At 45.2% G+C, this 14,331-nt stretch overlaps 1 protein-coding gene and 1 pseudogene across 2 annotated transcripts in view; both read left to right on the plus strand.

Annotated features, from left to right (window-relative positions):
• SFXN4 (sideroflexin 4) overlaps positions 1 to 14,331 on the plus strand; it is a 22,026-nt gene continuing 7,695 nt past the window's right edge. For both annotated transcript variants that reach the window (XM_039870881.1, XM_039870880.1), the window contains exons 1-11: positions 1 to 157; positions 1,747 to 1,812; positions 4,618 to 4,692; positions 5,595 to 5,621; positions 5,708 to 5,762; positions 7,545 to 7,570; positions 8,802 to 8,855; positions 8,938 to 8,994; positions 9,120 to 9,185; positions 9,755 to 9,833; positions 10,713 to 10,828. In XM_039870881.1, the coding sequence (XP_039726815.1) occupies positions 119 to 157; positions 1,747 to 1,812; positions 4,618 to 4,692; positions 5,595 to 5,621; positions 5,708 to 5,762; positions 7,545 to 7,570; positions 8,802 to 8,855; positions 8,938 to 8,994; positions 9,120 to 9,185; positions 9,755 to 9,833; positions 10,713 to 10,828 (660 nt within the window). In that variant the 5' untranslated portion in view covers positions 1 to 118. The remainder of the gene's footprint in view (positions 158 to 1,746; positions 1,813 to 4,617; positions 4,693 to 5,594; positions 5,622 to 5,707; positions 5,763 to 7,544; positions 7,571 to 8,801; positions 8,856 to 8,937; positions 8,995 to 9,119; positions 9,186 to 9,754; positions 9,834 to 10,712; positions 10,829 to 14,331) is intronic.
• LOC120608919 (uncharacterized) lies at positions 697 to 816 on the plus strand (annotated as a pseudogene).

The raw sequence follows: 14,331 nt of genomic DNA on the forward strand, positions 1-14,331 counted from the left end.
GCCTGGCCTGGCGGCAGCCGCCTCCCCAACCATCACGTAAGTCCCAGGAAGAGGAGCAGGAGGAAGAGGAAACGCGGGAGCCGCGCAGCTCCCAGGGTGCAGTGGCGCTGCCGCCCGCATGGAGCCCAACGTGCGCTTCTGGATCACCGAACGCCAAGTACGGCTCGCGACCCGCTCGGCTGGAGGCAGTGGGGAGGGCAAGGGGCGCGACACCTAGAGTCGCCAGCTGGCCCGGGTGACCTTGGACTTTGAGGCCACGTGGTCGCACCATCCACCTTCCGACCTCAGACCCCGGGAGGAGACCGAGGGAACACCCATGCTTGCCGGATGCCGACGGCCACGGCTGTAACCCGTGCGTCACTTCTACTCCAGGCCTGGCTAGGGAGGGTCGCCATAAAGTCACCCTACAGATCCCCCTAAATGAGCAGTCAGTCTGCCCTCATAGGCCCTATGCTGCCTAAGCTCTTGCTGAGCATCAGGTTGCATCAGATTAGAGAGGAACAGGTCTTCCCGGGAGTCCCCAGCCTCCCAACCTCCGTAGACTCGGCCGCTCACAGTGAGTTTGTGCCCCACCTGGCACGCGTGACAGGCTCCGCCTCCACGCCGCCTGGGGTGGTGCTGTCCAATAGAAATATGATGGGAGCCTTATAGAGCATTTAAAATTTTTTAGTAGCCACATTAAAAAAGGCAAAAAGAGTCCAAAGCCATGCTACCCTGAACAAGCCCGATCCCGTCTGATCTCGGAAGCTAAGCAGGGTCGGGCGTGGTTAGTACTTTTAATGGGAGACCACCTAGGAATACTAGGTGCTGTAGGCGTAAAAAATAAAATAAGGGATTGTAAGCTGATAAGGTCCTTGCAGTCTGTGAGGTCAACCAAGGGTTGCCTCGCCTAAAAAAAAAAAAAGCAAAAAGGTGAAATTAATATGAATAATATATTGTATTTAGCCCAGTAAATACGAAATATTAACATTTCAACATGTAATAAGCATTAAAATTATTAGTGAGATATTTTACATTATTTTTTGTATTAAGCCTTAGAAATCCGGTGTATGTTTTACTCATACAGCAGGTCTTCATTTGGTCTGGCCACATATCAAGGGCTCCATAGCTACATGTGGCTAATCGGAGAGCACAATTGTAGGATGTTCTCTTTCAGTCCTTACCTAAAGTATGGCCCAGCCTGGGTTTTATTAGGTAGAGAAGTAGAGAAGGGACAGGGAGCCCAAGTTGTCCCAGCAGAGCCAGGACTCAGAGCTGGAACCACTACAAAGTTCGGTGGCTTTTTGGAGCAAACCATGCCTCCTTTTTCCACATGTCACCTGAGCTGCCTTTATTGAGGCCTTGCTGGGGCGTAGGTTTTTTTTTGACTAAAGTTAAGCCTTACAACAACAGAGTGAAGAACCAGATTCTGAGACCTTTCTAGGTAGTTGGTTCAAGGTCATATATGGGATATGAATGTAGGTCCATTTGACCCAAAGTCTGGGGTTTTAATCCTCAAGAGCAATTTGATATTGGAGTGTTTAAGAGCACGGGCTACTGTCTTACTGCCTGAGCTCCCCCTTGAGTATGTTCATGAGCCCTTCTAAGCCTCAGCTGCCTCACCTGTAGGATGGGATGTTGTAAGCAATCCAGGAGATGCTGCAGGTAGATGGCGCTATCAGGTTCTCAAAAATAATGTTAACTGTTATTACCATATCTTTGTTCTTTTGCTGCCATTAACCTCTCTGGTGCTTTTCCCCTCTTAAGTCTTTTATTCAGAGATTTCTTCAGTGGACAGAGTTATTGGATCCTACAAATTTGGTCATTTCGATTGTAAGTATTTTCTCGTTTTCCGAGATAATAAATTTCACATTTTATTCTGAAATGTGAAGATTGTGTCCCTTTTGAAAGCGGTTGAAATAACAGAATCCACATATATTTTCATGTTTTTATTCCTTCTCAATGAGCTTGTTAGATTGGAAGGATAATACCTAAAAGCAGACATCCACTTAACAGGTAATACCAAGCCCTGGGCCAGGTGCTGGTAGTTCAGAGGGGATTAAAACAAACCTCCCTGTATTGGAGGACAGACTGGCAATGCTAGTGACAGACCTTCGCCTAGCGATCGAAGGGCGCGGTGTAGCTGGGAATTGAGGGAGGGTGTTGAAGGAAGGCTGAGAGGCAGAGGAGACTGTAAGCAAACCTAGGGGAGGAGAGCAGGTCACACAGTCTCTGGGGCTTTTTATGCAGGGGAACCAGGCAGTTCCCCTGCATAAAAAGGGCCTTGTGTGTCATTCAGATGAAAGGAGTTTGCACTTAGCCTACAGGGCAAGGTTTGGGTTTCTGAGGGTCCCTTCGGTCAGTATGCTGAGTAACCATAGGGGACGATACTGTAGACAAGGCAGTCTGTTCAGGGGAGGGCTCAGTTTCTAAGTGAAAGATGAGGGCTTGAACCAGCTGTGGCTGAGAGATATAAAGGAAATGTTCTGTCACCAGGATGACCCTTTAGGGCCAGACCCAAAGGGACACTCCCATCCTTGTGCTCAAGATGTTTCATTCAGCCTTGTTTATAATAAAGAAACAAGAAACAACCTGAATGTCCATTGGTAGAAAAATATAATATGGTATATTCATACTGTGGAATATTGATTAGCTATTAAGTGATAATCTAGTTACCAACAAATGCTATTAAGTAGAAACAAAATATATATGATGTTAAATGGAAGAACATGATATCTGTGATATTTAGTGAAAAAGCAAGATGCATACAATATTTATGCAAATTAAAACCTGAAAAAAGCAATACTGCATATTTGTTTATGGATATTGTTACCGGAGAGCGGGGATCCCCTCCCGGCGCATTGTCCAGGCTCTTGATGTCTCAAACAAAGAATTGAGCAAGTTACCAAAATATAGCAGAAGAGAAAAGCTTTATTAGAAGGGAAAGTACACTTCCAGATGTGGAAGCAGGCCTGAGCAAGAGAAGCATGGCTCAAAGGCCTGGTGACAAAGCCTTCAGGGTTTTTATCCCTATTTGCTGTTGGTGGTTACCTTTCTTAGAGGGGTGGGCTTCCTTGATTGACAGCTAAGATTGACAGGACAGTGATTCATCATTTGCTTTCTGTGCATGTTCATTCCCAGAATTCAGCGTTATGATATTAATGAACTTCTGGGCACATGCATGTCATAATGATGGTATAATGAGGCTCGGGTGAATCGAAGATCATTGGGGTCTTCATTGCGCTGGTGCAAAGTGACTGACTTAAACTGGTACCTAATTCTCTTGCTTGTTTCTTTGTGGAAGTTACTTTTAGCCTAAAAATGCCTTCTGGCTTGCTCAATTGTGGGTGGATTAGGGCGGACCCCTTCTAGGATAGGATGACTTCAGTGTCTTTGCAGGCAGACCTGAAACCCCCTAACTTCCTACCTAACTTCTAAGAGCCACGAACCCCCTTATTAGTATGGATGTGGAGGGATGGGAGGTCTCCTCTTCTGTATCTGCTTCCTGCTGATACAGAAGAGTCATAGTCCCTGCCTATTGGGGTTTCACAGAGCTCCTTTCCCGCTCTGCCTTAGTCATGACAGGGTCTTGGGTTTCCTGCTGATGTGCCACCTCAGTTCCTAGACAAGGAAAAGAAGATACAAACTTGTTATTTAAGTCATATAGCTATTAATTTCTATTATTGGTTGCCTATTAAGCTAGTAAAGGGAAACAGCTTTGGTTAATATATTTCTTAAAGAGAAGAAAAAGACCTTTGGCCTAAAGTCCCCTCCCCTCTCAGACTCTAAGGCCCTGTCTGGCCTAATACTATTTCTGCTAACAATGGGCTGATGATCCTTATCAATAGCCAGAGGATCTGAGTCACCAGCTTGGGGGCAATTATCAGAATTTGAAGGAAAGTGTCTTTTTCCTAAAAAAAGGAGGAAAGAAAAGATTTAACTAGGTTTACTAAAAAGATTAACAACCCTGCAAAGATGTCCCATATCATTTCCTGCTAAAAGATAATTTTACAAGTCATGTCCCATATCAGATGGATATATTTATCTTCGTAGAGTATAAAAAAAATGGACTGGAAGTTTATACCTTGAACTTGTAATAGTTCAAGTTCTGATGGAATGGGAAAGGAAATGAGACTGGGGGTGGTGGTCCTTTTGGAAAAAAACATTAGGAGCAAATATAACGAGACGTTTACAGTTATTCTGGATGAGGGGATTACGAGTATGCAATTATTCTTTGTGTTTTCTGTATTTAATTTTTTTCCCCTCAAATTAAGTGAAAAAAAAAAACTGGATCAATTAGACGAGGGGTGAGTGAGAGAGGAGGGACTTCCAGGTTTCCGACTTGCACGGCCAGGCGGATGGTGGCGGTATTCCCTGAGACAGCTGACATCAGAGAAGAACAGGATGCGGAGATGGGAGGGTGTAATGGCAGCATTAGTGGAGTCAGGGCCGGGAGGTCCGAATTGGAATGACACATGGGACCATCCTAATGGATCCTAAAGGAAATTCCCAGGGAGTAGAGGGCCTTGGCTACACGTCACATTGAAGTCAGATGTGACGAGCATGTGATTCCTAAATCTGTGGATAAATCTGAGCAGTGATGAGCTCATGGCTGAATTTCTTTATATCTGATTGTAGGAAAAAATAGAAAAATCAAGGCAACTACTGTTAACAAATGAAGATGCATCTATTCATGACTTGGAGGACCAAAGTGTAAGTCTCTTGTGCCTGCCTGTGCTTGGGTGTGCCTGTCAGGCGGATGTGGTTGCCTTCAGGTGATTCCACTGCATAGTCTGAAATCCGGTGGAACCTTATCATCGAAAACACTGCCCAAGGGATCAGCTTTTCAAACTGGATTAGTGTTTTAAGTGTAGTTAGAATTCCTTCTCGTAAACCAGATTAGTATTAGGTATTAGAAGTAGGAACTAGGGTTAAGGGGACAATCACGGGGTTCCTATGATTCATAGGTAACAGACATTAGTGGGCATTCTCTAGCCGATTCCTGGAGCCTCATGGGGAACTCCAGAATTAAGGCGGGCTTCGGAAATCGGAATCTATTTCCCATCAGAGGCAGCGACCCAGGGCAGGGTTCCATTCCTGTCCAAAGACGCAAACCAAGTATCTGTTACCTACCTTGCAGTGTATGGCGCTTTCCAGAGCCCACAAACATCAGTGTCATGAGGCCACCTGTGGAAAGCTCACAGATTTAACTTGGTTTTTCTAAGAACTTGTTGAGGCCTCTGGGCTCTGTTGCAGGTGACTTGGCTAATGGCGTGGTGTGTCCTCTGTACACAGCCTGCTCTGCCCTGAGCCAGGCTGGACTCAGTGACTCACCTGAGTGATAAGTTAGGTGTTGGCCTTGAGTCTCTTCCAAGGTCAGACACTTAAGGCCTTTTAATGTTTTGGTCCTTTTCTTTATATGAATCATCTCTTTGCCTGTTAGTTCTTTTATTCCTTCGACTGTTTGGTTCATTTATTTTGATGTGCTCTGTCCATGTGGTCTTAAACAGTTCCGCCCTTTACTCTCTGGAAGGTAGCATTAGGAATGAGGCAGGAGAGATTAGTTTGCTGCTAAGCCACCTTTAAAAACTATTGCTTGTTTTTTCTCTTTTTAGATCCAAGAAGCTTGGAAGAGAAGTCTTGTAAGTTTCAGCCCCTTCCTAATTTTTAGCCTCCTAAACTAACGAAACCAAACATCCAACTGACCTTTGTGCTTATGCTTTTGAAGTCAACAGTGCACCCTGACAACAGCAAACTGATCCCCGTTCTTTTCCGACCTGCGGGTAAGCTGATTCTAATTTTCAGAAGTGGTTAGGGAAAGTGTGGTTTATAAGAGAAAACTCTGCCTGCCTTATTTTAATTGCTTTTTTTTCCTAGAAGGATTTCTGACAATGAGTCTGGAAACCATAGCTTAAAAAGAATGTTTGAAGAGTCTGGGGTCGATAGTGGAGAAGAGCCCCAGAGCTGTGTTTGGGCCCCAGAGCTGTGTCCAGTCCTGTGGAAAGATCTGGGCTTTGGGAATGAGAGAACAGGCCTGCTCCATCAAGCCCTAAAGTACATAACCAGATTATCACCAATGGTTCGTTAAGTGCCAGTATTAGGGATCCCATTTGGTGTTCTCTCTTTCATAACTACAGTGAGGGGAATAAAATCTGTAATTGTATAGGGTATTTCCACTTCTACAGTTCTTTCTATATCGTATCTGTATGGTACACAGGAAACTGAAAACAATATAGATAGCCAACGATTCAGACTGTAGTTAAATAATTCATTAAAAAGAATGAGATAAATCCTACATGCTAATATGGACGAATAGATCTCCAGAAACTAGTATTAAGGAGAAAAAAGCAAAGTATGAAACAGTGTATAGTGAACCTGTTTGTATAGATAAGTGCTGTGTGTTTAAAAGTGTAAAAATTTGCATTATTCCTGGTACATCTTGGGAAGGAAAAACACTCATTTCCCAACACTGTCAGTACTTTGCTTCGGACACCAGATGTGTGTGAGCTTCTTCCACATCCATCAGTCCTCACACTAGCTGGGTGTCCTACAATCTTAACTCTATTCCACCACTGTCTACCTGGCATTAGTGTCAGATCCCACAAGTTAAGGGCTCAGTCCCACAAGACTGCCCCTGCCCGTCAGATGCCAATTCCAAGTCCAGGTTGTCACCTGTGCTTCTGACCAACCTGCTATAAATCAGTTCTCACGACCTCGTACTTAGGTTCGAAATTGCGAGAATAGCTTACAAAACGCAGGAAAACAGCTTATTTACTAGACTACGAGTTTATTATAGAAGTATATAACTCAGGAACAGCCAGACGAAGCACTAGGGCAAGGTATGGGGGAAAGGGTGAGAAGCTATCATACGCCACCCTACCAGCAACCTCGTGTGCTCACCAACCATGAAGCTCCCAAACCTGCTCAGTCAGCATTTTAAATGGAGGCTTCGTTAAGTTGGCCTGGTTGGTTAAATCGTTGGCCGTTGGTGATTAGCCCAACCTCCAGCCCCTCTTTTCTCCCTAGAAGTGGAGGTTGGGGGTGTGGGGCCAAAAGGTGGTTAGTTCACCTGGTTAGTTGCCCTGGAAACCAACCCCAGCCTTAGGGGCTTTCTAAAAGTCACCTCATTAACATAATAAGCTCAGGTGTGGTTGAGGGGTGTGGTATGAATTACAAAAGACACTCCTTACCTTTATTAAAATCTCACAGGAAATTCTAAGGGTTTTAGTTTCTTTGTGTTTGGAACGGGAAATGAGAGCAAATACAAATTTCTTATAAATCATGGTATCCAGATGTATTAAATCCTTGTGGCAGGATGAACAGGGTCCAGTTAACACTACCTTCAGCAAGAGGGCCTAGCGAGCATGGTTCGATCTGTCTATACTGTGCGGATTTAAATTTTTGCCGTAGGCGCATAGTTATTATTTGTATTAAAAAAATAAAAATGAGTAAAAACCATCGTTGACATCTGTGCCTTGAGGAGGCGGGGAAGCGGGTTGTCGGGCGGGCAGTGCCTTCATCTGGCCTCTTTGTAGTCACTGACCAGCTCTTCTCTTCTTTGCCAGCTCTCCTGCCTTTCACGGCACCCATGGTAAGTGACCTGCCCCTTGCCACTGTGTGAGTGGGGGTTAGGGAAGATGTCCACCCATCTCCTGACCTTGGGGGCTTGTGTTCTCCAGTGCTGGACCCCTGTCCCGTGACTGCCTGATAGGTGGTTATGGATCTCCTACCTCTGACCCTTATCTGTTCATGTAGCCCCACCCCACGCCCGCTTATCCAGTCAGCATCCATGGTGTCACAAGGTAATCCTTTCTTTGACCTCCTAGTGTGTGCAAAGCCCTATGGAAGGAGATCTATGAGTTAAGATGTGCTTCCTGCCACAGGCCCACATAATTGTCCTTGACTTACTCTCCCCAAGCCCTCGCCCCGGTGCATGCCCTCACCAAGACCTGGAATTGGCCCCAAACAGGCCGCCTGCCTTGGCTCTCAGGAGGTGTTCACCCAAAGTGACAGCATCTCCTCTGTCACTTCTTTAACTGGAGGTCAGCTGCGTGCTGCCTGTGCCGCTCAGCCAACAGACCGACACAAGAGTTGAGAGATTTAGAATAAGTGTTTATTGTCAGAGCACCAGTGATCTGAGAAGGCAGCAGGCTAACACGTGCAAAAACTGCCTTCCTTTCTCGGTCTGGCTTAGGGGACTTAAGGGGAAATCGGGGCATTATTCCAGGGGTTACGTGACAGTTCCGGGGGGTCTGCTGTGCTTCACGGAACCATTGCTCTGGCAGCGTGGTCCTCTGGTGGTGTTAGCAACCCAGGGACAAAGATGGGAGTAGTCTGGAAAGAATGCTAGACCATAAACATTGTGCGTGAGGGCATTCATCGTCAGTGTCAGGGCAACTTTCTATGTCAGCGGACGTTCCAAGCTCCGGGTCAAGTCGCAGGGGACAATCTATTGTTAAGCTATAGGGCAAGGAAAAGTGAAACCAGGGATGCTGTGAGGGGTCCCAGCCGAGCCCTTCCTCACTTCCACACCTGCCCTGGTCTGCGTGCGTCCCCTTGCAAGGGTGGCCTTCTCAGCTGCCCTGCACAGTTGCGGGGCTCAGGGACAAGGACTGCCATGAGGCTCCTGGTTGTCTTCGGTGCCCAGTTGGTGCCCATTCAGTCTTCCTTGTCCACTGTCCCGTAGCTGCCTGCATCGGCACCTTCCTCTCCTTGTCCCAGCTCAGTTCCACATTTCCCCTGGGAAGGATGACAGTTCTTGTTCCTACTAGCCCACCTTCCCCCCACCAAACACTATAACTTTGCTTTTTTTTTTTTTTAAGGTATTTTTGTCGCTGGTGTCAGTAAAAAGTCTAAAGTCAATGATTTTACCTCAGGTAGGAATTATTTCTATTTCACGATTACTAAATTCTGCTCTCGAAACCAGAATGTGATCTATTTGCCTCCGTCCTTCCGCAGCTGTCCTTCTATACCTACAATACCGCTTTCAACATCATCAACGGAAACGCGAGTTATGTGAGTTTTACGAGGCCCAGAGAGCTGCAGTTTTGTTACTCCCTTAGGAGTTATTCTTTGTTTTGATTATCTTTACTGGGTAAAACTGTGGTATTTGCTAATTACGTGCTTTTGATTTTCCCTAGAATCGTCACCCGTATGAGACTGTGTTACTAGGGGCCGGAGCAATCGTTTCTACAACGTTTTTTGGAGTAGGTATTTTAAATTTCTGTCCAATCTTTTTTTGTTCCTCAAAATTAAAAAACAAAAAACAAAAAAAACGTTTATTCTGATTACAAATCTCTGTTCCAACTTAAACAATTTAGAAAGTCTGACTAAGACATAAAGAAGAAAATAAGTCACCTGTAGTCCTGTCACCCCCAGATAATCATATGACTATTCCGGGTTTCTAGGCATTTGCTCAGTACTGTTATCTTTTTTAAAAATTAATTTATGCTCCATAAACATGTTATACAAATTGTATATTGCTCTGGATGTCAGGATATTGTGATGGTAAGCTTGGGTTTGTCACCTGGCTCAATTCCTTAATAGCTCAGTGACTCTGGACAAGTTATGTCACTTCTAGAAGCCTCTATGTATTCCCCTGATGATCAGAACATCTCAATGCTGCACACACAAAAAAAACAAAAACAAGAAAACAAAACATGGCAAGCTCTGGCAGCGACCTATAATAGGAACTAGTTTGGTGCTAGTTCTCTGCTGTCGAGTGTGTTCAGCTGACTTTCTGGTCCCATGCAATAATAATTTTTCTGTTTTCTAGTTAGTCCCTCGTTTACTCCAAATCAAGTTCGCCCTGAGAAACATTTTGATAAGAAAAACCTTGCCTGTCATCATTCTCGGTAAGCAGGAAGCATGCAGTCTTTGTGGTTTGAGCCTTTCTCACATCTTTGGGGACACCCAGGTCCTTTGGCCACACTGTGGCTAATGATAGCCACCACGTTCAGCTGACCAATGGCTCCAGACTCAAATTAGGGCTGTGGTTTGAGAGGTGACACTCTCTCTGTAGATACCCCTTTGATTGTCAAAGGACGAACACAAACCTGGAGACACAAATTACACTTTAAAGACGATCTATACAAGCTTTCTACAGTATTGTTTCGCTTAATCCTGACCATTTATGGGTAGGTAATATTATTATTCCCATTTAAGGGGAGACTGAGGCGGGGGGTGGGGAGTGGTTAAGTAACTTTCCTAGGGTCGCACAGTAAGAAGTAGTGGTGTAAGGGCTTCCATCCTGGTGGTCTGACCCCAAGAGAGTGACAGAGATATTAACCAACTATTTTAAGTTTGCCAGCCTGCAAATTCACACTCCTAATTTGGATTTGGGAATCATAGCACTTTGAAGAGTTGGCAGAATGTCAGTGGTAACGTTTGGGAAATTATGTTACAGAAACCTGGTCAATCCAGCTTAAGCAAAGAAGCGGGGGAATGTTTCAGGGACCCCCGGGGTTCCTCCTGGAAGCCTGTCAGGGAGCCAGGCTAGACTTCCAGGGGTGCTAGAACCTGGTGCCAGGTCATAGTCAAGATCCAAGGCCGAGAGGCTGGCAGTTCCAACCCAGCTCCACAGCCCCAGGAGAGAGCTCGGTTGGCCTAGCATGTGTCAGGTGACCACTGAGGGTCGGAGAAGCACAGCCATCCGAGAAAGTCTTGGCACCAGAAAAGGTTTTCTTTCGCTGGACTGAAACCGTCTCTGTGTGTTCCCTTCTTCCTATCCACAGCCCAAGTCAGTGGGATAAATGCTGTCGCATCCCGGAGTTTTGAGCCTGTGCGGGGGATCGAGGTCATGGACAAGGAAGGCAATGTCGTAGGCTATTCCAAAAGAGCTGGAACAAAGGTAGGGGGACACGATGGAGCTGTAGCTGCTTGCTTTTTGGGCAAAGAATTGAATTTTCTGTTTGAGACTCAGTAACAAATTCATGTCTCACTTTAACCTTTACTTATCCTATCTTCCCTCATTATGCTGATTTTACATCTTGCACCCTGATGTTTTAAAGATGGTGCATTAGTCTGGGTTCCCCGGAGAAATAGGACCAATAGGATATCTATCTACATACATATATAGTAAGAGATTTACTTTAAATAATTGGCTATGCAGTTGTAGGGCTGGGAATGCGTAGGGCTGGGAATGCGTAGGGCAGGCCTGCAGTCTGGAAACTCAGGAGCTGATGCTGCAATCTGGAAGCTGAATTTCTTTGGGAAACCTCGGATTTTGCCATTAAAGCCTTCAACTGATTGGATAAGACCCACCCACCCTGTTGGGGGTGAGCATCTTAAAGTCAACTGATCGTAGATGTTAATCACATCTATATAACAGCCCCACAGCAACACCTCAATTCATGTTTAGTTAAATAGCTGAGTACTACAGCCTAGCCAAGTTGACCCTTAAGACTATCACAGATGAGCGTCTGCCAAATGCGAAGCCTCTCTCTGGATGTGGCATCTTGTTCTTCGGGCTCAGCATCCACTCTCCCAGCCTGCTCTGTGCTTGTGGAAGTCAGTGGGCACTCTCTCTGCATTTAAGAGAAACCCTCCCTCTCTACCTCATAGCAGATTTTTCTTCATCTTTAAGAACCAATTTGCTGTCAAGGATGGCATGGCCTAAGAAAATCCAATGCTTCGACCTAAAACTCTTCTAATACTTTTAATATCTTTTACTATGAAATAGTTTATTCTTTTGTTCAATTCAGCCCAGTGACTATGCATTTAGCTCTAAGAACCTCCAATAGCCTACGGTCGTTTCATTTTGGGTACGGATTTTTTAAGAAATATTTTTTTAGCAAGTGAGATTTTTTTTGGTTTCTGTGAAGTGACTTTAGCTGAAGAATTGTAACGTGAGGCAGTTGTTGGCAAATAGCATAAAGAGCAGCGTGGTACAGTCCCTGATATGAAGCAGAGAGAATGACTGGGCATCTCATAGTGTGAGCGTCCAGGCCTCCCCCTTAGCCAGCTGGACAGCCTTCTGCCCAGCGTGTCTGGGAGAGGAGCTCAGAAAAGATGGCTACCTCATCATTCGGCTCATGAAACACGTTACTCTAAATCCTGAAAAGATTTACAAAGCTGAATTGTAAACTGTCAGATATATGCTATGGTGTTTCTACCAGTCCATCCAATGGCACGTCTGAAAATAATGGCCACCTTGCTAAACGATTTACGGTAGAGACAAGATCATTGCAAGTAACAAGGAAGGAAATTGTTGCCAGAAATAAAATACCTCGTTTTTGAAATGAAGGTTCTATGCCTAAGAAACCATCCTAAAGAGACATTTTTTAACAGCTTTAGTGAGGTGTCACTTACATACTATAAAATTCATTGTGAGAGTATAGTTCGATGAATTTTAGTAAATTTAAAGTTATGCAGTCATCACCACCGTCCAATTTTAGAACATTGTCATCACCCTAAACATTCCCCTCGTGCCCACTGACAGTCACTGTTCCCTCCCACGCCTGGCCCCAGGAAAACACAGATCTGCTCCATGTCTTCATAGTAGGCCCTTTTCTAGAAATTTCATATAAATGAGTTGTACAATAGATTTTTTGTGTGTCCGGCTTCTTAGACTTTTGAGGTTCATCTGACTTTTCACATGTATCGATAGTCTGTTGCTTTTTATCTCTGAGCAGTACTCCACAGTGTGGGATGTAGCACAGTTTTGCTTTTGCATTCCCCAGGCGATGGGCATTTGGGCTGTGTCCAGTTCTGCGCTGTGATGAATAATGCAGCGTTGAACATTCACGTGCAGCTCTCCGTGTGGACGTATGTTTGCGCTTCTTTTCAACTCGGTTTTAACTGCAAGGTGCTGGTAGTGGCATGAGCTGTTTATGCAGCTAAAGAGTGAGAGAGAGAGCAAGTGTGGAATCCACAAGCTGTTCCTTTGCACTTTCGGCCGCCAGGCACCGAGCTAGGCTCTCAACACCCAGACTATCACCAGGAGCCCACAGCACGGGGCCTCCCAGAGGGGAGACGGCCTCCAACCCTGCTAGCTACCAGCATATCTAGTCCATCTCACCAGGAGGAACTTCAGTTTAGGGTAAAAGAAAGGTTTGATGGTCTGTTTTTTGTTTTTTAAGTTTATCTTTTTCTTAAGAATAAAATGTCTGTAGCTGTGCGTAAGCATAAGCATTCTTTTATCACCGAAAGGTTGATTTTCTTTGGCTAAAATTTCAGAAACTACGTAACCAGCAATATCTGATTGTAATGGAGCACCTTAGATCAGATTTCAGGAGCCTAGTCCATGTTGTTCCCTTGACTGGCCTTGTAAGCCACTCAGATGCGAACTGTAACTCGTCTCCCAGTGCCTCCTAATGACGCTGTCTTGTTCGGAGTGTCTTCCCCTTGCACGTGAGACAGATGGAGATTGGCCACCTCACCCCACTGACGTCGAAACACACCACACTCAGCAGCCACTTTTCTCTTCCCGAAGTCGAGCGATTTTATTTTATATTCTTGAAAGTTTATTTTAAAAGCCACCCTCCTTGTATCCTCGTCGGGGGAAGGCATTCCCTGCAGAGGGATTGGATGAACTGGGCAAGAGTGTAATAGGCAGAGAGCAGGTGCCTAGGAGGAGAGCCCAGAGGGCAGGCTGTGGCCAAGTCCTGGGAAGCTGGACGTGGAAGGAGGGCAGTGGGGGGAAGGGAATCATGGCGTGTGTGTGCCAATTTATCTTGTGTAGAGAGAGCAGTGCTGTGTGTGGAGGTGTGTCTTACGCAGGGATTGGGTTCTGGAGTTAACATGTGAGTGTCATCTGTAATCAGAATTCCCCTTGAGAGTCTCCTACCTGGCCCTTGAGGACACATGCTTTTGTGCATGTAACCCATACAGTCAATCACGTTTACATGTTCACTGTATAATGTATATAATAGAAAAGATGACAAGATGTTATAAACTATACATGTTTGTACAAAATAAAAATTTATAGCACTTTTAATTACACAGGCAAAAGATGGGTGCATACGGGTGGACTTGTGCCCATGATGTGTGGGTACAATGCCATGTTGGTACATTTTGAGCTTGGCTTCTAGAAGATTCCTTCATTGGAAGGAGTGGGAATAACTGGGGAGCCATTCAGGAAAGGGAGCCCAGTGGCAGAATCTGGATTGAAAGGAAAGCATGGATTGATCCTTAGTAGCAAAAACCAGCATTTCTACCAAGGAAACGGCCATTTGGTTCTAAGCGAGGATTTGTCTATAAGCTGCCTTTGCTTATACTTAGTATTTTGTTTGGAGTTGTTGGCAGACTGATGGAGACCATTATGGAGTCAGGGGGAGACAAATCCCGTCTTCGATTACTCCTGGCACTGACCCCAGCTGTCCTGCATACATTTGCATGTCCACCGCAGCCTCC

Source organism: Pteropus medius, unplaced genomic scaffold (genome assembly GCF_902729225.1).
Source record: "Pteropus medius unplaced genomic scaffold, Ma_sr-lr_union100, whole genome shotgun sequence".
NCBI lineage: Eukaryota > Metazoa > Chordata > Mammalia > Chiroptera > Pteropodidae > Pteropus > Pteropus medius.